Source organism: Mastigoproctus giganteus, chromosome 12, assembly GCF_048544385.1.
Source record: "Mastigoproctus giganteus isolate SK-2022 chromosome 12, ASM4854438v1, whole genome shotgun sequence".
Classification (NCBI taxonomy): Eukaryota; Metazoa; Arthropoda; class Arachnida; order Uropygi; family Thelyphonidae; genus Mastigoproctus; species Mastigoproctus giganteus.
This window is the reverse complement of record NC_143586.1, coordinates 168,254,746-168,281,663: the sequence shown is the minus strand read 5'-3', so window position 1 is coordinate 168,281,663 and position 26,918 is coordinate 168,254,746. Positions and strand designations below refer to the sequence as shown.

The 26,918-nt window shown below is 37.2% G+C and overlaps 1 protein-coding gene across 1 annotated transcript in view; it reads left to right on the top strand.

The window, feature by feature from the left end:
- The window catches only part of ATPsyndelta (ATP synthase, delta subunit), a 72,686-nt gene that overhangs the window by 13,700 nt on the left and 32,068 nt on the right, over nucleotides 1–26,918 (top strand). Inside the window, exon 2 of the mRNA XM_090386079.1 lies at nucleotides 12,386–12,539. Coding sequence (XP_090242205.1) covers nucleotides 12,386–12,539 — 154 coding nt within the window. The remainder of the gene's footprint in view (nucleotides 1–12,385; nucleotides 12,540–26,918) is intronic.

The window sequence follows — 26,918 nt, the reverse complement described above, 5'->3', positions numbered from 1 at the left end:
CCTGTCCATGGGGATCTCCCCCGAGTCTAAGGAAGCTCTCATAATTATGGCTAAGGGTTTGCTTACTTCCTTTGCTTTCTCCTTTAATATAACTGGATAGGTCCCATCCACCCCATGTGTTGCCAACAGGGCTAGCCGGGTGGGTAAAGTGCCTGATTGGCAACCCAAAGGTCACAGGATTGAATCCCGACTTGGGCTTGGATCAGAGTAGAAAATGCAAAAACCTTGGGAGGTGCAATATGGCCACAGAAGCCGATGCACCAACAACTTAATAAAAAAAAAAAAAAAAAAAAACTGATCTGCTTTTCTTATGTTTATCTTCAACAATTTCTCCTCCACTTTACTCTCAGTTGTTACAAAATCATTTAGCTCACTGCTAGAGTTTAATACACCTCTGGCACTCCCCTCTCTGAATAACTCCTCATGTAAATGTAGAAGCAAAATACTTATTCAGTTTGTTAGCTGCCTAGCAGGATCATCAACAGTTGAACCATTGATATCAAGTGGACCAATCTGATTCATCCTCCTCCCTCTAGAGTTTACATAAGTAAAGAACTCTGCTGTTTTTCTTTTCATCCTTTGCCAAAGATTTTTTGTAATCTGCCTTTGCCTGCCTAACCTCGTTTGTCAGCTTATATCAACTATAGGTTTCTGTGTCGCCTGATAATTTATATGCATCCCATGCATTTTTCTTCTCTGCTATGAGTCTCATTAGTTCATCTGACATTCATTTAAGCCTAAACCTTGAACAATATTTCTTAATTGGTATGAAAAACCTAGTAGCTTTCAAGATTAATTCTTTGAATACTTCCCATTTAGAATTTGCTGTTGGTAACATCATTTGATCCCACTGTATAGAATTTAAAAACTGTCTCAGATCACCGTAGTCACTTTTATGAAAGCAAAAATCTTTCCCTAATAAATTCAAGGAAAGTGAAGAAACTTTTGGATCAAATGGATGGGTGAAATGGGGAGGTTTTTTTTTTGGCTGATGCTGTATAAGCTTGCTTTCTTGTATCATATGCGTCTGCTAATGCTAATTGTCAAATGGTAGTTTGTACTCTTTTAAATTAAACACCTAGTTTTTTGCCAATATTTCTAATGGAAGAACATCCTTTATGCAGAATTATAATAGGACTTCTTTCAATACTCATTTTCAGATTTCTTGCCATGTTTATCACGAAACTTACACCAAATGTTCTTTCTGAAAGACTGATGTTTGATTTAGCATTAGCATTAGTAGAGGCATTTGATGCAAGAAAGCAAGCTTATGCAGCATCAGCCAAAAAAAAAAAAAAAAAAAAACCACTTCCACTTCACCCCTCTGTTCGTTCAAAATACCTGTCCAGCTGAGCCTTAAACTTATTTAGGCTATCAACCTCCACCACAAGGGATGGAAGTCTGTTCCACCAACCAACCACCCGCTGGCTAAAGACAAATTTCCGCACGTCTATCCTACATCTGTCTTTCCTCAATTTGAATTTATGCCCTCTCAGGTGATTATTCTGAGCTAGAGGAAGAATCCCATCAGCATTGAGCATGCTTAAACCATTCAAGGCTTTATACACCTCTATCAGATCACCTCGCTGGTGCCTAGTCTCCAGACACTGTAATTTGCAAAACTTAAGCCTTTCTTCGTAAGAGCACCCCTTTGTTCCATTCACTAATCTTGTTGCCCTTCTCTGTACTCGTTCCAGCAGCTCTACATCCTTCTTGAAATGAGGCCTCCAGACCTGTATACAGTACTCTAGGTGTGGCCTGACCATCGCCTTATACAATGGAATAATCACCTCCTTATCCCTGCTGAAAAAATTCCTGTATATCATTGACAATACTCCATGAGCTACTCTTGCAGCCCGTCTGCACTGCTCAGAGAACTTCATATCTGCCTGCACAACCACCCCCAAGTCCCTTTCATTCTCTACCACTGTCAGTGTTGTACCACAGAGTTGATACGTTGCTCTGGGGTTGCTGTTTCCCATGTGTAGTACTTTACATTTGTCAATGTTAAACTTCATTTGCCACCTCTCAGCCCATCTGCTCAACCTTTCCAGATCCTGTTGCAGCAGCATAGTGTCAGTAGTGTCCTTGACAACCCTGCCAACCTTTGTATCGTCTGCAAACTTGGACATTAATCCCGATATACCATCATCAATATCATTTATAAATACAGAAAACAATAATGGACCCAACACTGAGCCCTGAGGGACTCCACTAATAACATCAGTCCACGATGAGCAGTGTCCATTGATTACCACTCTCTGTCTTCTCCCCCTCAACCACCCCTTTATCCATAGCAGCAATTTGCCTCCAATGTCACACTGCTCCAATTTGTGTAGCAGTCTTCCATGTGCAACAGTATCAAAAGCCTTTCTAAGATCCAAGTATATAATATCAAAGTTATTCCCTGCATCCAGTTCTTTTGTGACTGCATCATAGTATCCAATCAAGTTGGTCAGGCAAGACTTCCCCTTAACAAAACCATGCTGTGTCTGAGCTATAACTGAAGTCTTGTCTAAATGATCCTGCAGTGCGTCTTTAACCAGTGCCTCCATTAATTTTCCTGGAACAGAAGTTAAGCTCACAGGTCTATAATTACTTGTGTCAGCCTTTGATCCTCCTTTGTGAATTGGGGTCACATTTGCACATTTCCAGTCTATGGGTACCTCCCCTGAGTCCAAGGAAGCTCTCATAATTATGGCTAAGGGTTTGCTTACTTCCTTTGCTGCCTCCTTTAATATAACTGGATAGATCCCATCCACCCCGGGTGCCTTTCTTGTGTTTATCTTCAACAGTTTCTCCTCCACTTTACTCCCAGTTATTTCAAGATTCTGTAACTTACTGCTAGAGTTGAATACACCTCTGGCATTCCCCTCGCTGAATAACTCCTCATGTGTGAATGTCGATGCAAAATATTCATTTAGTTTGTTAGCCACCTGAGCAGGATCATCAACACTTGACCCATCAATATCAAGTGGACCAATCTGATTCATCCCTTTCCTTCTAGAGTTTACATAAGTAAAGAACTCTTTGCTGTTTTTCTTTGCATCCCTTGCCAAGGATTTCTCGTAATCTGCCTTCGCCTGCCTAACCTCCTTTGTAACTTGGTTGCATATCAACTTGTATCTATCATAGGCTTCTGTGTCATGTGTTAATTTGTAAGTATCCCATGCATTTTTCTTCTCTGCCATATGCCTCATTAGTTCATCTGACATCCATTTTGGCCTAAACCTTGAACAATATTTCTTAGTTGGTATGTAAAGCCTAGTAGCTTCCAAGATAAGTTCTTTGAATGCTTCCCATTTTGAATTTGCTGTTGGTAACATCATCAGTTGGTCCCACTGTATAGAATTTAAATACTGTCTCAGTCCATCGTAGTCGCCTTTACGGAAGCAATAACCCTTCCCTTTACCCCTAATGGTAGTTACCTCTTTCAGTAAATCCCACTTCAGCACACTGTGATCACTGCCACCTAGTGGTTCATTTATCTGCAGATTCTTAATGCATGAAGAATCACTGCTGATAATCAAATCAAGAGTATTACTCCCTCTAGTTGCCTCCCGAACATGCTGATGTAGAAAACAATCATCCAATAAATCCACAAAAGCCCTGCTAGTGTGTGAGTAACCAGCCCCCAAATTCCAGTCAATATCTGGGAAATTAAAATCTCCCATTATAAGACACTCTGATTTACTGGCCCACTCTATTTCCCTGTACAGTTCCTTATTATACTCATCAGAGTCATTAGGCCTATAGCACACTCCTACTCTCAATTTTGATCTCCCAATGTTTATGTCACACCAAACTGACTCCACACTGCACTGTCCAGCGATGTCGACTGGCTTCACTTCCTTGGTTTTTATGTGTTTCTTAACTAATAGCATAACACCTCCCCCCTTCCTATCCTGTCTATCCTTTCTGTAGACGTTGTACTCCCCAAATTGCAGTTCCGCATCCCTTATATCTGTGTGACACCACGTCTCTGATATCCCAACAATATCTGCCTTCGATGTTTTGAGCAATACCTCAAATTCATCAAATTTATTTACTAAACTCCTAGCATTGGTGTACACGCAAGTATACCTGCACCTGTTTCTATTCTTAGCTACCCTAACACAACCCATGTGTTTACTTGTACCACAATGGCTCCCAGCAGTCTCTGAAATACCATGCATCTTGTTTTTCAGGCTTCTGCTCATTCTAATAGAAGCAGTGCAAGAATCTCTTTCACCTCTGCCAGTGGCTACTGTCAATCTATTGGTCTTTGTCTCCCCCCAAGCTAGCAGTTTTCCGACCCACCTAACACTGCCTCGATAGCATCAGCAAATATTCTTGCACCCTTTCTATTTAAGTGTATCCCATCCCTGTAGAAGCAATCTCTCCTGTTAACAAGTACAGTCCAGGCTGAAAAAAATTCTACCCCTTGAGCCTTGCACAATCTTTCCAGGGCCGAATTGATCGACAAGGCTCTCATCATATACTCCCTCCTATCGTGTCTGGGCAGAATTGCAGACACTTTCAAATTCAACCCTAATTCTCGGCTTTTGTTCAACAGTGACCTGTACTTGTTAAGTAATTCTGCCGGTCTCCTACTCTTAATATTATTAGTGCCAACGTGTACAACTATATCACCTTTTGTGCCCTTAAAAGATGATATTCGCTCTACAACGTCATCAACCTTTGCCCCTGGCAGACATACCCTGGTCCTGTTCCACCTATCTTTTTTACAAAGCATGTTCCCCGTTTCCCTGACAATAGAGTCACCAACTACTAGTTCCTTCGGGACCAGCGCATTCTGCCTTGGGGGTTGTCTCTGTGTCACGCGATGCCCAAGTGCAAGCTCTGGCGTTGATGTGGGCAGCTGAGAGCTTGATGGGCCCCTCAATTTAGTTTCTTCGAGGGCATCCACCCTGTCCTTCAAGCTCTCATATAGGCCCAAAAGAACGCCGAGTTGTTGCCTGATATCGATACACTCCTTGCATCGCGCACACACAAAGACATCCCCCTTGGCAGTATCATGTCCCGTACCCGATTGCTCTGCAAACATCAAGCAAACAGTGCATTTTATAAGGCTGTGAGTCAGAGGACAACTGCCCCCCTCAGTTCTGCTCTGAGCCACAGCACTTCCATTAGCTTGAGCCTTTTGCTTTGCTGCTCTGGTCTGAGTCATGATTCTATTAATTTATTAATTAATTATGTTATGTTATTAATTATATTACGTTTGTAATCTAAGTCGTTATATGTATTTATTTAAACGTACAATTTAACTGCTAACGAAGTTCAACTAACGCTATCTAGTACGGTATATAACCTACGGTATATCTAGTACGCATCACAATGGCGGGAAAGTTAATAACGGTAGCGGTAGTTACGAACACGTGGAAACCCTTACCGATACTTTTACAAGGCCGAGTAAAGAATAAATACACCAAATTAATCAAAAAATCACAAAATAATGTTATACTACTAAATTTAAATCAAAAGTTTTAGAAAAACAATAATTTCAAATCAATAAATAAGAAAAATCCACTTAGCGGCTTGGAACACGACCGTCACTGGTAGCCTCGTCAGCAGACCCCAGATTTTATAAGTTACAGCTCTTACTCCTCAATTTATATTATTGCAAGATACTAGAATCATCTGCAATATACTATAAAATTGAAACAATGCTCCCACTTCCTAGAATATTCTAGAATCATGTTGTTATTTGGTTCTTAGGAGCATTAGCAACTAAGGCCATATTGCTCCGGGGATATGCGGAAAGGTCATTCCCTGACCTTTCCGTATTTGGTGGTCACAGGCTCGAACCCCGGTCTAATCAAGAAGCATGTGCTATGGACTGCTGCTCCTGCCCACCTGGCTATGGAGGTGCCATCTAGAATCATCTACAATCTTCTACCACATCCAGGTAGAAGATTGTAGATGGAATCATCTACAATCAGGAATCATCTACAATATTTTACCAACACCTTTCTGGAATATTATCAAATATTCTAGAAATTTTTTTAATATTGTTTTAGTTTTCTGATTTTCTTACATAAAAAAAAATAATAATAAAAATTGGTAAACGAGTTGGTTCTATTTTAATAAAAACTTTGAAAATTAAACGTGATGCCAACATTTAGGCAGGAGTGTGTGTACACACACACACACACACACTCCTGCCTAAATGTGTTTGTGTGTGTGCGTGCGTGCGTGCGTGTGTGTGTGTGCGCGCGTCTGCATATATATATGTGTGTGTGTCTGTTCATATACAGGCATACCTCGAATAACGAATAGGATGCGTTCCACGAAATTACTTCGTTAAGCGAAACTTCGTTTTCAGAGGTAAAAATACTATGGCCAGAATAGGGATACGTTCCTACGTAAAGAAAATGAAAAGCTTTTTTTTTTTTCGAACAAAAAAAAAGTTTTATTAAATAAACAGTCAACTTACATACAAAGTGAAATCACATTTTAAAATATGAGTCTAAAGTTGATTGTTTATGCTCTTTTTCTCTTTCATTTAACAATTGCCTATACGGAGTTATTGCATTTAACACTGATCGCTTAAAAATAACACTTCTTCCTAAATTAGGATCATTTTCACTAAAAAAATTTAAAACGTTTTCAATGTCATTTAAGCACCTTTTTAAATCTTTGGTTGTTAACACTTTTTCGGCAGAAACTTCTTTAACTTCGTCTTCATTATCTTTGTCTTCGTTGCTAACAAGGTTTTCTAAATCTTCCACTGAAAAACCATCATCTTCTGCATTCAATAAATTTCTAACATCCTCTTCATCGACATTTTCGAAACCTATTGATTGAGCCGTCTGGATAACTTCATTTCTAATTTCTTGGATGTTATTTTCTTCTTCTAGTACAACTTCTGGCCATATTTTGCGCCAAACTCCATTTAAGCATTTCTTAGTGACTTCTTTCCAAGAACTATCAATGTTTTCAATTGCGTTTTTAATGGTGTAGTTTTTCCAAAAAGTTTTAACTGTCATTTCCTCTTTATCCTCTAGTTAAGTTAAACTGCTTAATGCTCGACGCAGATAATAAGCTTTAAATGATGCTATTACTCCCTGATCCAACGGTGGAATCAGGAAAGTTGTGTTTGCTGGAAGAAACACAACTTTGACAGGAATGCATGTGTCCAACGTGTTAAGATCAGTAGGATGTCCCGGAGCATTGTCTAACAGCAAAAGAGCTTTTTCTTCAAAGTTGTTTTTTTTTTTTTTTTGACAATACCGTTTTACTTCAGGACAAAAGTGGTTAACAAACCAATCAGTAAATAACGCCTTGGTAACCCACGCTTTTCTATTTGCTTTCCATATTACAGGTAAATTCATTTTTATGTTACCTTTTAACGCCCTCGGATTTTCTGAATGGTAAACTAATAACAATTTTAATTTATAATCGCCAGAGGCATTTGATCCAAAGAGTAACGTTAAACGGTCTTTGGCTGCTTTGAACCCAGCAGCTGATTTTTCTTCAATAGAAATGAAACTTTTTGTTGGTAGCCGTTTCCAGAACAAACCGCTTTCGTCAACATTGAACACCAAATTTGGTGGAAATTTTTCATGTTCAATTATTTCCTTTAGTTTTTCTGGAAACTTCTCCTGTTAATTTTACACTATGAATCCTGGCCCATTTTTTAAATTTTTCGAACCAACCACGAGAAGCCCCAAAGGTTTCCGTAATTTCTTCAGTTTGTTTAGATTTCAGTTGATTAAACTGGAATTTTTTTTTATGTTAAATGGGGCTTGAAATTGCCGACTTCGTTATATCGAAGCTTCGTTATCAGAGGTAACGTTAACCGAGGTATGCCTGTATATGTGTTGTGTGTGTGTGTATATATATGTGTGTGTGTGTGTGCATATATATATACAGGCTGATTCACTACCAGGGCGACAAACTTGCAGGAGGTGTACGGGGCACAAAGACTAATTGGAATCACATAGCATTGCAGGGTCCGAAATGTCTTCGTCATGCAGTAGAGGACGTTGAACGGGAGGTCGCGTGAACAGCGATCCCGCTGGAAGTCAGCATTTGCGAACCAGTTCGCGAGGCAGTAGGATGGAAGAGTATTCAAACGTTGAACTGGCTGACATGCACCTCACGTATGGAGTTGCGGACTGTAACGGGCCGCTCTGCGCTAGTACCAGGAACGTTTCCCACACAAGCGTGCCCCTCATCATACGATTTTCGCACATGTGCACAGAAGGTTACGTGAGACTGGTTGTTTCACGAGAGGTATCATGAATCGAGAGCGAACGACGAGAACGCCAGACAATGAGGAGAATGTCCTACATCTTGCAGAAGGCAATCCGAGTATGAGTACTCGAGAGATAGGCCAACGATTGGGTATTTCCCAATTCACTGTATGGAGGATACTGTCAACAAACCAAATGAGTTCATACCATTTGCAGTGCATCCAATCATTGGAGCCTGTGGATTACCCACTCCGGAGGACTTTTGCTATTTGGTTTCTTCAACAGAAACGGTTAGCAAATGCTGACTTCCAGCGGGATTGCTGTTCACGCGACCTCCTATTCAACATCCTCTACCGCATGACGAAGGCATTTCGGACCCTGCAATGCTGTGATTCCGATTCGACTTTGTACCCCTACACCTCCTGCCAGTTTGTCGCACTGGTAGTGAATCACCCTGTATGTGTGTGTGTGTGCGCACATATATATATATATATATATATGTATCTGTGTATGTGTGCGCGCATATAAAGATATGTGTGTGGGCACCTCCGTAGCCAGGTGGGAAGGAGCAGCAGTGCGTAGCACACGCTTCTTGAGTAGACTGGGGTTCGAGCCCGTGACCACCAAATACGGAAGATGCGGAAAGGTCAGGGAATGACCACTGCATATCCCGGAGCAATATGGCCTTAGTTGCTAATGCTCCTAAAATCCAAATAACAATAACAAGCATGTGTGTGTGTGTGTGTGTGCATATATATATATGTGTGTGTGTGTGCATATATATGTGTGCGTTTGCATATATATATGTGTGTGTGTGTGCATATATATGTGTGCGTTTGCATATATATATGTGTGTGTGTGCGCGCATATGTGTGTGTGTGCGCATATGTGTGTGCACGCATGTGTGTGTGTGCGCATATGTGCGCGTGCATATGTGTGCGCGCGCGTGCGCGTGTGCATGTGTGTGTGTGCATATGTGCGTGTGTGCGTGCGCGCATATGTGTGTGTGCATATGTGTGCGTGCGCGCGTGTGTGTGCGCGTGCATGTGTGTGTGCGCGTGCATGTGTGTGTGCGTGCATATGTGTGTGTGTGTGTGCATATATGTGTGTGTGTGTGTGCATATATATATATGTGTGTGAATGCATATATATCTGTGTGTGAGTGCATATAAAGGTGTGTGTGTGTGTGTGCGCGCGCGCGCATATAAAGATATGTGTATGCATACGTGTGGGCACCTCTGTAGGCCGGTGGGAAGGAGCAGCAGTGCATAGCATACGCTTCTTGATTAGACCGGGGTTCGAGCCCGTGACCACCAAATACGGAGGATGCGAAAAGGTCAGGGAATGACCACCGCATATCCCGGAGCAATATGGCCTTAGTTGCTAATGCTCCTAAAAACCAAATAACAATAACAAACGTGTGTGTGTGTGTGTCTGTCTGTGTATGTGTCTGTGCATGTGTGTGCGCATATATGTGCGTGTGTGTCCTTATATGTGTATGTGTGCATATATGTGTGTGTGTTCATATATGTGTGCGTGTGTGTGCATATATATATATATGTATATATAAAAAGAAAAATAAAAGGGCAGGATAAATAAAACAAAGAAATACTGACAAATATCAAAGGCTACATAAACAACTAAGACCACGAGCCTGGAATGTAATGTAGGTAAAGTAAGTTAGGAGGGAGGCAGAATGGAAAAGCTCAGAGAAAAGCAAAGAAACAAGTTAAACAAAGATACCATTTAAATGAAAACAGGTGTAAAAAAGGAGAGAAAGGGTACAATAGAAGGAATATGTGTCAAAAATTTAGAACATTATAAATAAAAGGCAAATGTAGTCAAGATTATGAGCCAGTAAATAACAAATTTAGACTGGCATCCTCTTAATGGCACTGAGATGTGAAAAATCATAAGGTGCAAGAAACCATCCACAAAAGTATAATAAATGATTGAAGAAACAGAAAGAAAATAGAAAACTAAGATAAAGAATGCAGCAGAAGGAATACGTGTCTAAAAAAAAATTTTTTTTAAGATAATAAAAGAAGGTAGTAACAAAGGTTTCAGATAATAAACAAACTCTGTTTAAAAACCAACAAAAAAAGAACAAAATAGAGCAGTGACAACCAGCAATCACCGGGGCCAAAAAATTGTGAAATATCACAACAAAGATACGGCAAACCAACCGAAAATTATATATTTATGCGGTTACATTTGTAATATTGTAAATATTTGTAATATTGCCTTACTAGATAATGAAAATTTCTTAGCTGAACACACAAAAAAAAAAAAATGTCAACCTACATGATTAGAATCTTTGTGAGATACTTATTTATCATAATTAAAAAGCTACAATTACCACTACCATGCACTACACCAAGTTACTAATTATGAGGTATGATATTTGTGCCAAAATCACTGATACAAAGCCTCTACTAATATTGAGTCATACCTTATAAAATCTCTAAATAAATTTAAAAATGAGGTAACAGCAGTGGCTAGGACTATTAAAACTATTTATTGAACACAATTTAATATGCTAGTTAATAAGTAAAAAATGGGGGAGGGGCAAAAATTTTTCAAGAAAAATGTTTATTATTGTATTTTTTTCGTTAAATTCTTTTAATTAATTTTCTTATTTTTAATTGTGTTAAATTGAGTTTTATTGTGTTAAATTGATTTTTAATTATTTTTAAAATTATTTGTTACTCTAATGTAAGTTTTTCAATTTTTTTCGTTTTAATTTCTGGAGAGTATCATACGGAAGTGTTCTACATACTATATTGAGATAAAATTCTCTTATTATTTTACAAATATTGATATCAACGTAGAACATATTGAGCATTACAGCTCTGGTTCATACTATGTATTTATTTATTGAAATCTATAAATTGTACATTTCTAGTAACTTATAACATTATATGTTTATTCTGAAAAAAAAAAAAAATAATAATAGTAACTTTTTTTTAAAGTGATTATGAACATGATTTTATGTGAAAGGTATATTTGAAAGTAAATAGCATATGATGCAATTGCATTTTTTTTTTAATGAAAACCCCAAACACGAAAGGTATTAAAACCTATAGTACTTAGTACCGTGCATGGGTTGAAGGAGAAGTATGGGGGAGGGGGATGCCGGAAACTTTGCTCTAGAGACTAAACATGGGTTTCACCACTTCAAGCCTCCAAAAAGCAAAGTGGTGGTATTTCACCGGTTGTAAACAGTAAGTACATAAGTCAAAATCTTCACTTATGGAAATGGATAATACCCCAATCAGTTTTTATTCTCTACATCAAAAAATAAATTTTTATTATTTTAGGATGAAAATAATAAAAATTTTTGATCTCTCCTGCAAGCATTCATATTCTCTTCTATAAGTAACCAGAAAATATGGATGTTTATGGAAGAGATTAGGAAAAAATTACAAATAATCATTCAAGACAAAAAATATTTATGGTTAGCCTTCTTTAAATTTATGATATTTTCAGTGTTTGTTTTTTTGTTTTCATGCCAATATACTAATAAATAAAGCAGTTAAGAATTGCTGTTGCTAGCCTTAAAAAATGCTAGAGCATAATGTTGACCCATGATATAGTTATGAGATGGAAAAAACTTGATAGCAGTTGTAAGTTAATTAATACTAACCATCTAACAGAGATGAGTTGTTGTTTTTTTGTACTTGTCCTCATTATGTCATATGTGGGAAAAAATTGCTCCCCCAAATTATACTCTGTATTATCAGTATGAATTTGATATTTTATATAGTATTTAGAGTCAGCTTTTAAAAAGGGAAGTAAATTCATCAACAGCTGCTGCATTGTTAAGCAATTTGAGTCACCCTAATCCAGTGTGACTACTCAGGCTTTAGAAGTGTATGGTTAAATTGGCAGATTTTTAATTATATTCTAAAGAGTTCTACCACCATGAAGTAAACTTCTTTACTGAAATGTTTCTGGATTGGAGGGGATGTGGAGAAAGAAAGAGAACCACAAGTGATAGAGAATTCTTCATACTTGGGATAGTAAAATATCGTGTTGAATAACCAGACTTTTTTTTTTTTTTTTTTCATCAAGCAGTACTTTTTCAGTCATTAATATCAATGTAATATTTTTTACGAGATTATTTTTCTTAGATCTTAAATTGTAATCAAAATACTGTCTTTATTATTGTGTTTTATATACTTTAGGTATTTTTTAATAGAATGAGTGTGAAACAAATTGATGTTCCATCATACAGTGGAAACTTTGGTATTTTACCAAACCATGTTCCAGTACTTGCTGTTCTTAAGCCTGGTGTTGTCACAGTATACCAAGAAAATGGAAGCAGTCAGAAATACTTTGGTGAGTAGAATGTAGCAATGTGTAAGTAGCAATAATTTAAATGAGTAATTTTTCAGTCTTTTATGTTGAAGGACTGAATTAGAGATTTTCTGAGACTCCATGGGCTGAATAAGGAAAGGACTAGTTTAACATTGGTACTATTTCACTTCATAAAAATAACGAAAATGCATGGTATCTCCTTGAATTTAACTAAATTGCAGGTGCCTCCGTAGCCAGGTGGGAAGGAGCAACAGTGCATAGCACACGCTTCTTGATTAGACCGGGGTTTGAGCCCGTTACCACCAAATACAGAAGATGCGGAAAGGTCAGGGAATGACCACCGCATATTCCCGGAGCAATATGGCCTTAGTTGCTAATGCTCCTAAAAACCAAAACAACAAACAAACTAAATTGCAGCATTTAAGTTTAATAAGAAAATATTTTTTAAAATTTATATTTAATTATGAACATCAATAAAAGGAAAAAAAACTTGCTATTTAAACCTCATAAAAATGATCTCAAAGCACTTATTCTATGCATATTAAAATATTAGGGATGTTTGCTTATATCTTAACAGCCTCGAAACCTACTGATGCTGTGGGAAGCTGCAGTTCCATATATAGCATCCAGCCTGCAGCTCATTAAGTTTTGTGCAATTTGAGTAGTTTGAGAAATTGAGTAATCAGCATTTCAAGCTATTTGAAATTCTTTGCTAGAATTTGTATACGATGATTAGATACATCTATTAAAATCAGACATATCTTTTGAAGATTTGTTTGTCCTTGTGGATGATGGCATTAATTGAATCAGTGTAATCCCCCATAAAATGTAATTAATATAAATATAGTAGAAACAAATGTTGTATTCTGTTCTTTCACAGAACATATTGTTTTCTTGAGACTAGTGATAGAGTATAATAATAAAAAAAAAACAAAAAAAAAAAAAAAAACTGACACCTTTAGATAAAACTTCTTTATTATAGAATTTATGAAATTAAAGAACTGCAAAAAAATCTTATTTAGAAATAGTTTTGAAATCCTTTAATAAAATTGGCAACATGTTCAAGTACAAAGCAAGTGCTCTTAATGCATGTATTAAATCATTTGTACTTGTGATAATATTATTAATTATACTGATAGAAAACTTAAGTTGACAGTAAATAAAACAAGTTGTCCTAACTCCACTGAATCAGATTTAATATGCTGCCTTCCATAGGGATTTTTTAAAATCCCTATGCAAGGGATTTTAATCCCTTATTTAAAGTCCCTTTTTTAACTTATAATTATTTCGTTAATTATGAAGATTTTGATGTTTTTAACTCCTAACTCCTACTGCACACATTAAATACTTTCAATAAAGTGAAATGTTCCAAAATATTTCATTGCCAACTTAAAGATATGAGTAATTATTTTTAATCAATAAAAGAGAAGAAAACTTATTCAAAAATAAAATTTATAAGTACCTTTATGTAGAATGCTTTAATTTTAGTTTTAATTAGATTATTAGCAAATTTTTTTACTAGAATGCATTGTGTATATATACAGGTAACCTTCATATAGCACAGTAGTTAGGTTCCTATAAAATCTCATGTAGTGTGAAACTGTTATATTGGACTAAAGAACCAGTACAAAAAGGGGGGTTACGTTTCAAAAGCTAACAAAAATACACCATTTTTTATAACTATCGGAAAGTTAATTTTTATTAAAAATCGTAATAGCTGAATCTTAAAAACTATGATACATGTGTGCCAGATAATGTACATTCATTTAATTTTCTTCCTCTTCATCGCTGCTAAGCACAATAAAACGAGAACATTTTCTCTGTTGCAGAATATCTTCACCTTCTGAACTTTCTTCTGCAGCATCTAGATTTTGTGTTTTTTCTGCTCTATTTAAAAAATCAGTAATCTGAGTTTGTTTGCTTTTGCTCGATAGATCTTTGTCAATTGCATGGTATAGAGCTAAGCATTTTTGAAGCTCCCTTTTGAACTTTGTGTTCCTTTCAGTCAAAGGATCTGCATTCAAAAAATAAGATTCTAATTGCTCAGCTAAGTTTATGCCTTCCCACATGCTTTTGAGTGTAAAATTTGGAACCTCAGAATTTATCTGCGCTATCATCCTCTGAATTGATTTGGTTTACCTCTGATGCCATTTCTATGAAATCTGCTTTGCTGACCTCTTCTTTTTCTACCAGTAATTCTTGAACATCTTCAGTTGTGATATCACCAAAACCTTCCCCTCCTGCCAACTTAGCAAGTTCTACTATCACACCGATTCCGTTTTCTGCCAGTTTGACCATATTTCCTGAATCAATTAACTCTGGCTATACATTTTTCCAACACGCAGTTAATGTTGATGGTTGGTTTTACTTCTTTGAGCAATAAAGCTATGATTATGATTCTGATACCATCCACAATTGAAAAATGTTTCCATCACTTCAATAGATTTGGAATCAATTTTTTCCAAAATCCATTGTAACGATTTTCTAATGTAAAGTGTGTTAGTTGTCTGACAGCATTAGGGGTTCCCTCTCATTTCTGCATTATATTCTTTGTACATCTGACAGGGAACTCTGTGGAGGCCAGAGATTTAAAAAGCATGGGAATTGATTTTCTGATATAATGGAGTTTTAAATGTAAATTAAAGAAGTTATATTAGATGGTAGGAACATTACTTCAACATTTGGATGACTTAAATCTTTTGGATGGCCTGGCACATTATCCGATAGTAATAAAACTTTGAAATCTAGATTTTTTTTTTTTTCCCAAGTTCAGTAGCACATAATCTAACACGAGGATTATTATTATAATAATAATCCATATGGTGCAAGGAAGCCCGAGGCTTATGCTGCACCAGCCAAAAAAAAATTTAAGTAGAGAGAGAGAAGTAGGAGGGAATCACCAAAAAAAGAGAAGAATGATGATATCCAGCTCAGGACCCTGGGTGTGCCAAGCCCATACTCACCAGATGTTGAGCCCCTGGGGTTTCTCAATAATTTTTTTTAGTATAAAGACTAACAAGCCGAAAGCAGGGATTTACAAAAAAGAATGGAAATGTTGAAAATTACATCCAACATGATAGCAGAGTTTCCCCTGCACATAAAAGCTCAAAATTACTGTGTTATGTGAGATTTTCTACAATTCTCTAACGCATTAGAGCGAAATATATAAGTACAGTGTTGTCTGAGGATTGCTGCAATTTATCAATCATGTTAAAGTGAAACTGTTGTAGAAGTACCATGTTATATGGGGGGGTTGCCTGTATATATATATATATATATATATATATATATATATATATATATAGAGAGAGAGAGAGAGTTCTATAGTGGACAATGAAGAGAGAGAGGTAGCAGTAGTTAAAGGCAAAGGAATGGGTTATAATTTCAGGAAAGGAAATTATGACGATTTAAGGTTCTACATGGCCTCTATTAACTGGGTAGATATCTCGCAGAGAGCGCGAATACAGTTGAATTATGGTATACTTCAAAACATTATACTGTAAAACCTGTTCCAAAAGACAAGGACTTGACAAGAAGGTCCCATCTCTATTAGCTGCAATTTATTAAAACCATTTGAGAAGACTCTGCTGCCAATTCTTGTCATGCATTGTTTCCAGAAAAGACCTAAATATTTACACACTGATTCCAAAGAAATTGACGGTGACAAATTTAATGGACACCCTATTTCGGATCCAAACGACCAAAGAACAGACTGATGTAATCTTTTAAGACATTAAGCTGCTTTCAACAATGTTTCAATCAGTGCCTTGATGACAATACTTGAAAGGTATTTTAGAATACAGGGAAGCTTACTAAAAGTCATTGTTCCCATTCTCAAACAGATGCATTTGAGGGTTGAACAGAAGACCTAGTCAAACCACATCATTTACAGAGGAGTCCCCAAGGTCTGCACTGTCTGCCTCCCTCCAGGGTTTGCACTGTCTTGAAGGGTGTAGCCCGTTCTGGAGGGAGGTAGATCTGCACTGTGTACCTCCCTCCAGAACACACCACAGAGGTTAGAGCGGAACTAGATGCCTGGATTATTACCAACCTCCAACCCAACGTCCCTACTATTCTTGTAGGGGGCTTCAACATGTCCCCGCCAAGGTACTCAATGGCTCGGCCTTCTCTGGAAAACATGCTACATATGCTTGACCTTCATCCCCCTTCAAACTCTCCCAACTCAGGGAAATCGGCAACTCAATCAATAAAGTGAAATAAAAAAGTTTTTATAACATGCATCATGCCAACTTTCTCCTTCAAATCAGATCACCAACCACTGGATTGTGCATTTTATGCCCACTCTAACATCTCTACTACCTCCAATAATCCTCCAATGCCTCACTACATATAAATCGAACTTTCTATTAGAAAAGTCAGGACCTTTAGTCACTTTCATCCTGGCTGAAGAATTATTTCAAATAGCTTGTGTTGGTGCGTCTAAGGAGATTAGAGATACAACTTCGCTATTTCTAAGAAGCTTAAACAGTCTAAAAGAATTAATAGCAACAAGAATACCAACTTCACCATGGACGAAACCTTATTTAGGGAATGGATGAATAGTACCTTAGGAATCTCTACAGATCCTATATTAAAGTTTCTCTCCCACAACAGACAATACCGGTTGGCTTGTAAATTACGAGGGGGGGGGGTTTAAAAGTTTTTAGCCTGACCCATTTTTAAAAATATTTGACCAATTTAATTATCATATTTGTGATCAGCGATCGTTTTTTAATTTAAAAACCATAAATCCAGAAAAAAAAAAAATATATATTTAATTCTTTTTTTCAGCCTTTAAAGAAATGGAGTCAAGGGAAAATCACAAATTTGAGAAGATGGAGTACCATTGCGATCATAAAATACCTTTATTTCAAAGGGTTTTCTGCAAAAGCAATATTTGAAGATATGACCAAAACACTTAAAGAACAGTGTTCTTCTTATGCAACTATAAAAAATTGGGTTGGCAAATTCAAAAGAGGCAGTTTTGTACTTGAAGATGCTCTAAAGTCAGGAAGACTGATTTCTGCATCAGTTCTCAAAAACATTGATCAAATTCATGAAATGATACTTGAAAATCGAAGAATTTCAGTTAAAACAATAGAGGAGACCCTAAAGATATCACATGAATGCGTTTTGAAGATAATTCATGACAAGTTGGGAATGAAAAAGTTATCAGCAAAATGGGTTCCGAAATCTCACCATGTTGATCAGAAGCGAAACCGAGTGGTGACTTCAAAGACCATTATTGCTCATTTTCAGCAGGATAAGAGAAATTTTTTAAATCAACTTTTGGCTATAGATGAAACCTGGTTATATTTTTATGACCCTGAGACGAAACAATCAATGGAGTGGAGACACTCAGGTTCACCAATGCCCAAGAAGTTGCCAACCCAAAGATCATCTGGAAAAGTGATGGCTACTGTTTTCTGGGATTGTGAAGGTGTAGTGTTGATAGACTATCTATTGAAAGATTTCACAATCAATGAATGTTACTATTGTTCTCTATTAGACAAAGTAAAGGAAAAATTGAAAGAAAAAAGTGTGGAAAATGGAGCAAAAGCATCATCTTCCTTTAGGACAACACAAGGCACACCAGACAATGGCAAAAATTGAACAATTGGGTTTCTAATATTTGGACCCTCTACCTTATTCGCCTGACCTGACTACCTCTGACTACCATCTATTCCCCAATCTCAAAAAAATTTTAAAAGTAAGGCGTTTTGACACCACAAATGATGTCATCAGTGCAGCCAAGGCCTGGTTGGAGGAGCAAACTTTGGACTTCTATTCCAAGGGACTAAAATGCTTGGAGAACCAATGCAAAAAGTGCATTGATATAAGGGAGGAATATGTTGAATAAAAATAGCTTTGATTTTATTTATTTGTCTTTTATTTATATGTTAGGCTAAAAACTTTTCAACCCCCACCCCATCATACATGAACAACATGACTCCATTCGGATCCAATCTTGATATCAGACCTCTTCTAACAGAAATTACTATAACCAAAGAAAATGTAATTCAAGCATTAAAAAAAAAAAAAAAAAAAAGTGCGGCCATTATTACCCACTGCAGGATGGAAGCCTCCTCAACAATTCATGCTGAGGGAAATGGACCATAATCTGCCACGCTGGTCCAGTGCGGGTTGGCAGATTGACCGTATTCAGCAGTCAGGGGCTTGAACCCCGGTCTACTCAAAGAGCGTGTGCTACTGCAGTCTCCCAAATAAATCCACTTCTGGCCCCGATATGTACTTGAAGAGCGAAACCCTTCACATTGGAGTTATCTCTGAAATTTGGAAACATTATACTGTAAAACCTGTTCCTAAAGTCAAACATCCAAAAGACAAGGACTTTCGTCCCATCGTTATTAAAATTTATTATTAAAACTGTTTGAGAGGACTCTGCTGCCAATTTTGTCAAGCATTGTTTCCAGAAAAGACCTAAATATTTACACACTGTGATTCCAAAGAAATAGACTGTGACACCCTGTTTTGGATTCAAACAACTCTAAATGCCAAAGAACAGATTGATGTAATCTTTTTAGACAATGTTTCAGTCAATGCCTTGATGACAATACTTGAAAGTCATCATTTCCATTCTCAAATAGATGCATTTGAGGGTTGAACATAGGACCTTCCAGTCGAACCACATCATTTACAGAGGAATCCCCCAAGGTGGAGGCGGTGCCTCCGTAGCCAGGTGGACAGGAGCAGCAGTGCGTAGCAAACGCTTCTTGATTAGACCAGGGTTCGAGCCCATGCCCATCAAATACGGAGAATGCGGAAAGGTCAGGGAATGACCACTGCATATCCCCGGAGCAATATGGCCTTAGTTGCTAATGCTCCTAAAAAAAAAAAACCAAATAACAAAATAACAACCCCAAGGTGGTGGCGTCCTTTCTGCCTTATTTTTTGCTGCTGCTGCTTTGGACCCCCTTCTCTTTATGCATCCAGATTTCAGCTCTTATGCAGATGATATAAAAGTCTTCATCTTGTTGAAACATGGTGACAAATCTGACGCTGTTGATGCCCATGCCATTGCCCTAATAGGAAAACTTGACCTTTATCTTGAGAATATTGGCCTATCCATAAACCCGACCAAGTCAGCTCAAATATCTTTCACCAACTTGAAGAAGATGAACATAGACATACCTACGGAAGGAGGGAAATGCATAGGTTGTCTGTTTCCTTTTCTTTTAATGTGGCTATTATTATTATTTCTCTTTTTTTTTTTGGTTGGTTGGAGCATATAAGTCTTAGGTTTCCTTACACTATATGTCCATTACCAATACAGGCAGTTCTCGCTTTATGAGTTCCTGGGTTTGGGAATTTTTTTCTTTTTTCAAAGTATCAAATCTCAACAAAATCAAAAATATTAACATTAATTGCAAAAAATGAATGTTAAACATTCATAAATACTACATTTCAAACCACGCGCGTAGCTATACAATACAGTGTACCCAGCTTTACGATATTAATCTGATCCAGAGACACCATTGTATCGTGAAAATATCGTAATATGAACTCAATAACACATTGTTTTTTGGTAATTCGTTCCATGACCTCAGAAGTTGAAATTTTTGCTATATAACTGTCTAAAAGGTCATTTTTATAGTGCAAATTGTATTAGTTACCAATTCAAGTCGCTAACATGCACTACACTTTCATTGTTATATGTTCTGTTATAAGAACCAATTTTGAACGCCTTTGTGACATTTTTCTAAAGCACTTTTCTGGAGGTTACGACCATAAAACAATAAACAATTTGCGCTTTTCGGTTTATTGGGCTTTTCTGTTACTGCAAGCAATTATAAATGGTTAGTAAACTTGATGTTATTGCATTTGCGAAAATACCGATAGCTGTAATTGTGTAGTTTTTTTTACTTTATTATGATGAAATGTTTCCCCTTTACTGAAATCTTCAATCATATAAAAAAACAAATAAATTTTCAGAATCTTCTCTTCATTCCTTTTTTTTTTAAAGCTTCTTAAACTTGTTACTCCACGCAAATCGTGTTAGTTGCAATTTGTGCGTTCTGTTAAAAAATGCTTGTGCATCTATTGAAATTTATAAAGAAAATAGAAGATTATCTTGGAAACAAACACCTCTTGAAGCATTTCTGAAGAAGACTCCTCCTTGTGCAACAAACCAACGAGTGCCAAGCCAATAATGAGTGTGCATTTAGTCGACAATGATGAAGAATAAACATTCTTTAACATTTTGTAAGTTCATAAATAATTTCTCTATTATTATAATTTGCTTGATTTTACAGGCTACGTGTTCATTTCTTTGGATAAATCAACCATGGTTTAAATATAAACTAATTTCATTGTTGAGAATGTAACCCCTATTTTTAACATTATGTCTATGGGATTTAATTCCCCACTTTACTATGAGTTTTCGCTTTACGAGCGAGCACTAGGAATGAATTAACTCGTAAAGTCGAGAACTACCTGTACTATATTCTTTCAGATCCAAATGTCTCATTATTTATACCCAAAACAGCAACTAAAATTTAACAAAACTCCACAAAATTAAATGGTGAGAGAGAATTGTTCATGTAACTAGTTTTCTACTTCTACAGTGCAATTAACAGAAAAACTATGAATGCTTCGCCCACACAATTTAAAAAAAAAAAAAAAAAAAGAGAGAAGGTGAAAAGTATATTCAGACAAATTTTGTATAAAACTTAATTGCTGCATTTTCTCGAATATCCTGTCCTTGAATAAGCACACACTCCATTTTTAAGACACGAATTAAACTTGTGGAAAATAAAATCTAAATTTATTTTCCACAAGCAACACTTATTTCTGATTTTTCTGGTTCTTGAATTCACTGGTCAATAAAATGATTTTTTTTTTTTTTTTTTTTCCAATCAAAGATGAAATTAAAACTGGTAGTTTAGAAAAATCACTTTTCTAAACCAGTTTTGTGCACTGATTTAAAATATGTTCTTGGGTTTTTCCCTAGCACAAGTAGTTTTTGTGATATGCCTGCTAATAACATCAGTACAAGTTAATTGAGACATGTTCTCATGTTCAAAACATGAGACTGATTACAATTATATTTTTATCACTGTTCCAGTTTCATAGAAAAGGCATACAGCAGAAACAGGACATTTATGTGGGAACAATGGGCAGTAGGGCAGAATTTAAATGGTGGGTCTGTGAAGTACGTGCAGGCCAAATTTTTTTTAGCTTTGTACAATTTTTAGGATTATTAAAATGGTGTATAATGAAAAAAATGTTGTAAACACTTATGTTATTTATTGGATGTAATTATATGTAAGAGTATGCTTATACATACTCTTACACATAGTTAATTTTATTAATAAGAAAACTGAAATACAAATTCAAGATAAAATTACAAAAATACAATAAAAAAAAATTGTACAGCTTAACCATCCACCCTACTCATGATCTAGCACCACTGGACTTATTCTTCCTCTTTCCCAAGTAAAAGCTGCCCTCAAAGGAAAGAGATTTCTGAATGTTGAGGATATAAAGAAAAGCATAACCACTGAACTAAACATTATCTTGTTGGACACCTTTGCTGACTCCTTTCAGAAACTTCTAGAACAGCGTAATATGTGCATTCAGTCAGGTAGTGATTACTTTGAATAAAAATAAAACCATTTTTGAGCTCCTGCACTTTGTGTTTTTTTTTGTTTTTTTTTAGCAATCTAAAAACTTTATTGCCACACCTTGTATAACCATGTTATACAAGAGCTGACATCTGGTTAGTAACATCATTGATTTTAGCACATAGTAAGCATACCCTGGTTTTGTTCCATCTGTTACAGAATACATTAGGCTAAAAGATTAACAATAGCCTCAGGCAGAAGTGAAAGTGATTCTTGCACTGCTTCTATTGTAGTAGTGGCATATGCAAGAAAGAAAGTGTATGAGCTTATGCCTAGCCGATCGGGCTAGCCGGGTGGGTAAAGTACCTGCCTAGCAACCCAAAGGTCGCGGGTTCGAATCCCGCCTCGGGCTTGGATCAGAGTACTGCAAAAACCTTGGGAGGTGCATTATGGCCACAGATGCCGATGCACCAACAACTACCAAAAAAAAAAAAAAAAAAAAGAGCTTATGCAGCATCAGCCAAAAAAAAAAAAAAAAAATCACACCATTCCCTCCAAATGCCTGTCCAGTTCCTCCTTAAATTTATTCAAGCTATCAACTTCCACAATGATATATGGAAGTTTTTCCAGCAATTAACCACCCGCTGGCTAAAGGCAAATTTTCGCACATCTATTCTACATCGATCTTTTCTTAATTTGAATTTATGTCCCCTTAGGTTCTTAATCTGAACAAGTGGAAGGCTCCCATCAGAATTCATCGTGCTCAACCCATTCAAGGCCTTATACACCTCAATCAGATCATCGCGCGGGTGCCTAGTGTCCAGCCACTGCAATTTGCAGAACTCAAGCCTCTCTTGGTAAGAGGATCCCTTCATTTCCCCCTCACCAATCTTGTTGCCCTTCTCTGTACACCCTCAAACAAATTGACATCCTTCCTAAAATGAGGCCTCCAGACCTGTACTCAAGGCGTGGCCTGACCATTGCCTTATACAGAGGAACAATCACCTCCTTTTCCCTGCTAGCAAAATTCCTATATATCATTGACAAAACCCCATGACCTGCCCTGGCTGCCTGTCTGCATTGCTCAGAAAACTTCATATCTGACTGCACAATTACTCCCGGGTCTTTTTTATTTTCTACCACCTTAAGTGTAGTACCACACAGTTGATACTTTTCTCTCGTGTTACTTCTACCCATGTGCAGTACTTTGCATTTGTCAAGGTTAAACTTCAGTTGCCTCTTCTTAGCCCATCTGCCCAAATTATCTAGATCCTGTTGCAGTAGCACACTGCCATTACTGTCATTAATAACCCTGCCAACCTTTGTATCATCTGCAAACTTCGACACTTAGCCTGATATACCTTCATCAATATCATTGATAAATATACAAAACAACACTGGACCCAACACCGAACCCTGTGGGACTCCACTAATAACATTAGTCCACGAAGAGCAGCACCCATTGATTACCACCCTCTGTCTTCTCCCACTTAACTATCCCTTTATCCATTGTAGCAACTTACCCTTAATACCATTCTGCTCCAATTTGTACAATAGTCTTCCGTGCGCAACAGTGTCAAAAGCTTTCCCGAAATCCAAATATATGATATCAAAATTATTTTTTGCATCCAGTTCCTTTGTAACCACATCATAATTTTAATGAGTAGCAGCCTAGAGGGGAAGTTTATGGGGATTTCAAGAGCTGCTGGGAGTCAAGATGGAACAAGTAAATACATGGGCTGTGTTAGGGTAACTAAGAGTAAGACCAAGTGCATGTATATGATTATCATACATGCATGTATACTTGCATGTACGTCAATGCTAGAAGTATAATAAAATTGATAATTTGAAGTGCTGATCAAGACGTCAAAGGCAAATATTGTTGGGATATCAGAGACACATATCACACAGAAATAACTAGTGCAGAATTGGAATTTGGGGAGTATAATGTGTACAGAAAGGATAGACAGGACAGGAAGGGAGGAGGGGTTATGCTGTTAGTTAAGAAGCACAAAATCTAAGGAAGTGCATCCAGTTGACATGGGTGGACAGTGCAATGTTGAGTGTTTGGTGTGACATAAACACTGGGAAAGGGAAAATAAGAGTAGGAGTATGTTATAAGCCTAATGATGCTGATCAGTACAATGAACAGTTATGCAGAGAAATAGAATGGGCCAGTAAATCAATGCCTTGTAATGGGGGATTTTAACTTTCCAGATATTGACTGGAACTTGTGGTTTGGTCACTCGCACGCTAGTAAGACTTTTGTGGATTTATTGGAGAATTGTTTCCTACAGCATTGTGTTCGAGGGGCAACCAGAGGGAGTAATACCCTTGATCTGATTATCAGCAGTGATGACACATGCATTAGAGATTTTCAGATAAAGGAACCACTAGGTGACAGTGTACTGATGTGGGATTTACTTAAAGATGTAAACTATGATCAAGGGTAAAAGGAAGGGTTTTTGTTTTTGTAAAAGTGACTACAGAGGTCTCAGACAGTTTTTAAATTCTATTGAGTGGGATAAACTGATGTTACCACTGGTGAATTCTAAATGGGAAGCTTTCAGGGACTTAGTCTTGGAGGCTACTAGGCTTTTCATACTAATCAAGAAATAATGTTCAAGGTTCAGGCCTAAATGGATGTCGGATGAATTAATGAGGCACGTGGCAGAGAAGAAAAATGCATGGGATGCATATAAATTATCAGGCGACACAGAAGGTATGACAGATAAGCTAGTCTGTAATCAAGTTACAAAGGAGGTTAGGCAGGTGAAGGCAGATTACGAGAAATCTTTGGCAAAGGACGCAAAGAAAAATGTCAGAGTTCTTGACTTAGGTAAACTCTAGAAGGAACGGGATGAATCAGATTGGTTCACTTAACATAGATGGTTTGACTATTGATGATCCTGCTCAAGTAGCTGATAAACTGAATGAGTATTTTGCAACTAAATTCACACATGACGAGTTATTCAAGAAGGGGAATGTCAGAAATTTATCAAACTCTAACAGGGAACCAAGTGATTTTGTAATAACTGAGAGCAAAGTGGAGGAGAAATTGCTGAAGTTCAACATAAAAAAGGCACCTGGGGCAGATGAAATCTATGCAGTTATAATGAGCCATAATTATGAGAGCATCCTTAGAGTCAGGGGAGGTCCCCATGGACTGCAGATGTGCAAAGGTATCCCTAATTCACAAAGGGGATTCAAAGGGTGACACAAATAATTATAGACCTGTTAGTTTAACTTCTGTTCTAGGGAAAATAATGGAGTCATCACTGTATCACTTCCTGTATCACTTCTTTAAACTTCACTGTTTAAAGAAGTGATACAGGATCACCTAGACAAGACAGCAGCAATAGTTCAGACATGGCACGGGTTTGGAGAAGTCTTGTCTGACCAATTTGATGGGATACTACGATGTGGTCACAAAGGAACTGGATGCTAAAAATATCATATACTTGGATTTCAGGAAAGCTTTTGGTACTGTTCCACATGGAAGACTGCTGTACAAATTGGAGCAGTATGGCATTAAAGGCAAGTTACTGCAATGGATATAGGGATGGTTGAGTGGAAGATAGCAGAGAGTGGTAATAAATGGACACTGCTCTACGTGTACTAATGTTATTAGCAGAGTTCCTCTGGGTTCAGTGCTGGGCCCATTGTTGTCTTGTGTATTTATCAATGATATCGATCAAGATATATCAGGCTTAATGTCCAAGTTTGCAGATGATACAAAGGTTGGCAGAGTTGATAATGACACTAAACACAGTATGCTACTGCAACAGGATCTAGAAAAGTTAGGCAGATGGGCTGAGAAGTGGCAACTGAAGTTCAACATTGAAAAATGCAAAGTACTGCATGTGGGTAGCAGTAACCCAAGAGAAATGTACTAACTCTGTGGTACTACACTCAGGGAAGTGGAGAATGAAAAAGACCTGGGGGTAATTGTGCAGTCAATTGAAGTTCTCTGAGCAGTGCAGACACGCTGCCAGAGCAGGCCATGGAGCTTTGTCAATGATATACAGTGAAACTTCCCTTTAACGGACAGCCATGGGGAACGAAAATGTGTCCGTTAGAGAGAAGTGTCCGCTAACAAGAAGTCTGAGGGAGAAAAAAAAAAAAAAGAAAGGAAAATCGTTAAACGTTTAATGTAAAATTAAATTATATACAGATTTTGCAAAATATTTTTGTAAATAATATACATACAATTGTGCTATGCATATTATGACTTTATCTTAAGAAAAATGCATACAGTAATCACTTATTTTGTTCTGCACCTTCTTCCGGCTGATAATTTTGTTTTCATTTGTTTGGAGTGAAGAAACCATCGAAAGTCCTTCGGTATCTTCTTCAGCGGCGAAAAACATTTTTAAACGATTGATTTGTATGAGCGCTTCTTCTATTTTCATCGGTGGTTCGTCGTTAATATGTTCTTCGACAGAATGACCTCCTTCCATTTCTTCATCCTCATGAGGAACTTCTTGAAAAATATCGATGATAATGTCGTTGATATCTAGAGCACCATCTTCTGTAGTGAGGTTTGAGTCTATATCTTTGTAGCCAGGGTCACTTGCAGCGGAAGTATCGTACATTATCAATAGATGTTGAAGTTCTTGTTCTTCTTGGTGCTCCACATTGCTGTTCACAACTTCAATTTTTGCTTTTTGAGAAGCCAGACTTTACAAAACAGTTCACGACAGTTTGTTTTCTAATTGCGTTTACTGAAGAGGAAATCCATTGAATCGCATCTAGGATGCTGATTTTCTTTGCAAGGTCACTCGCACATGTTACATCGTTCATGTTTGCAATGAGA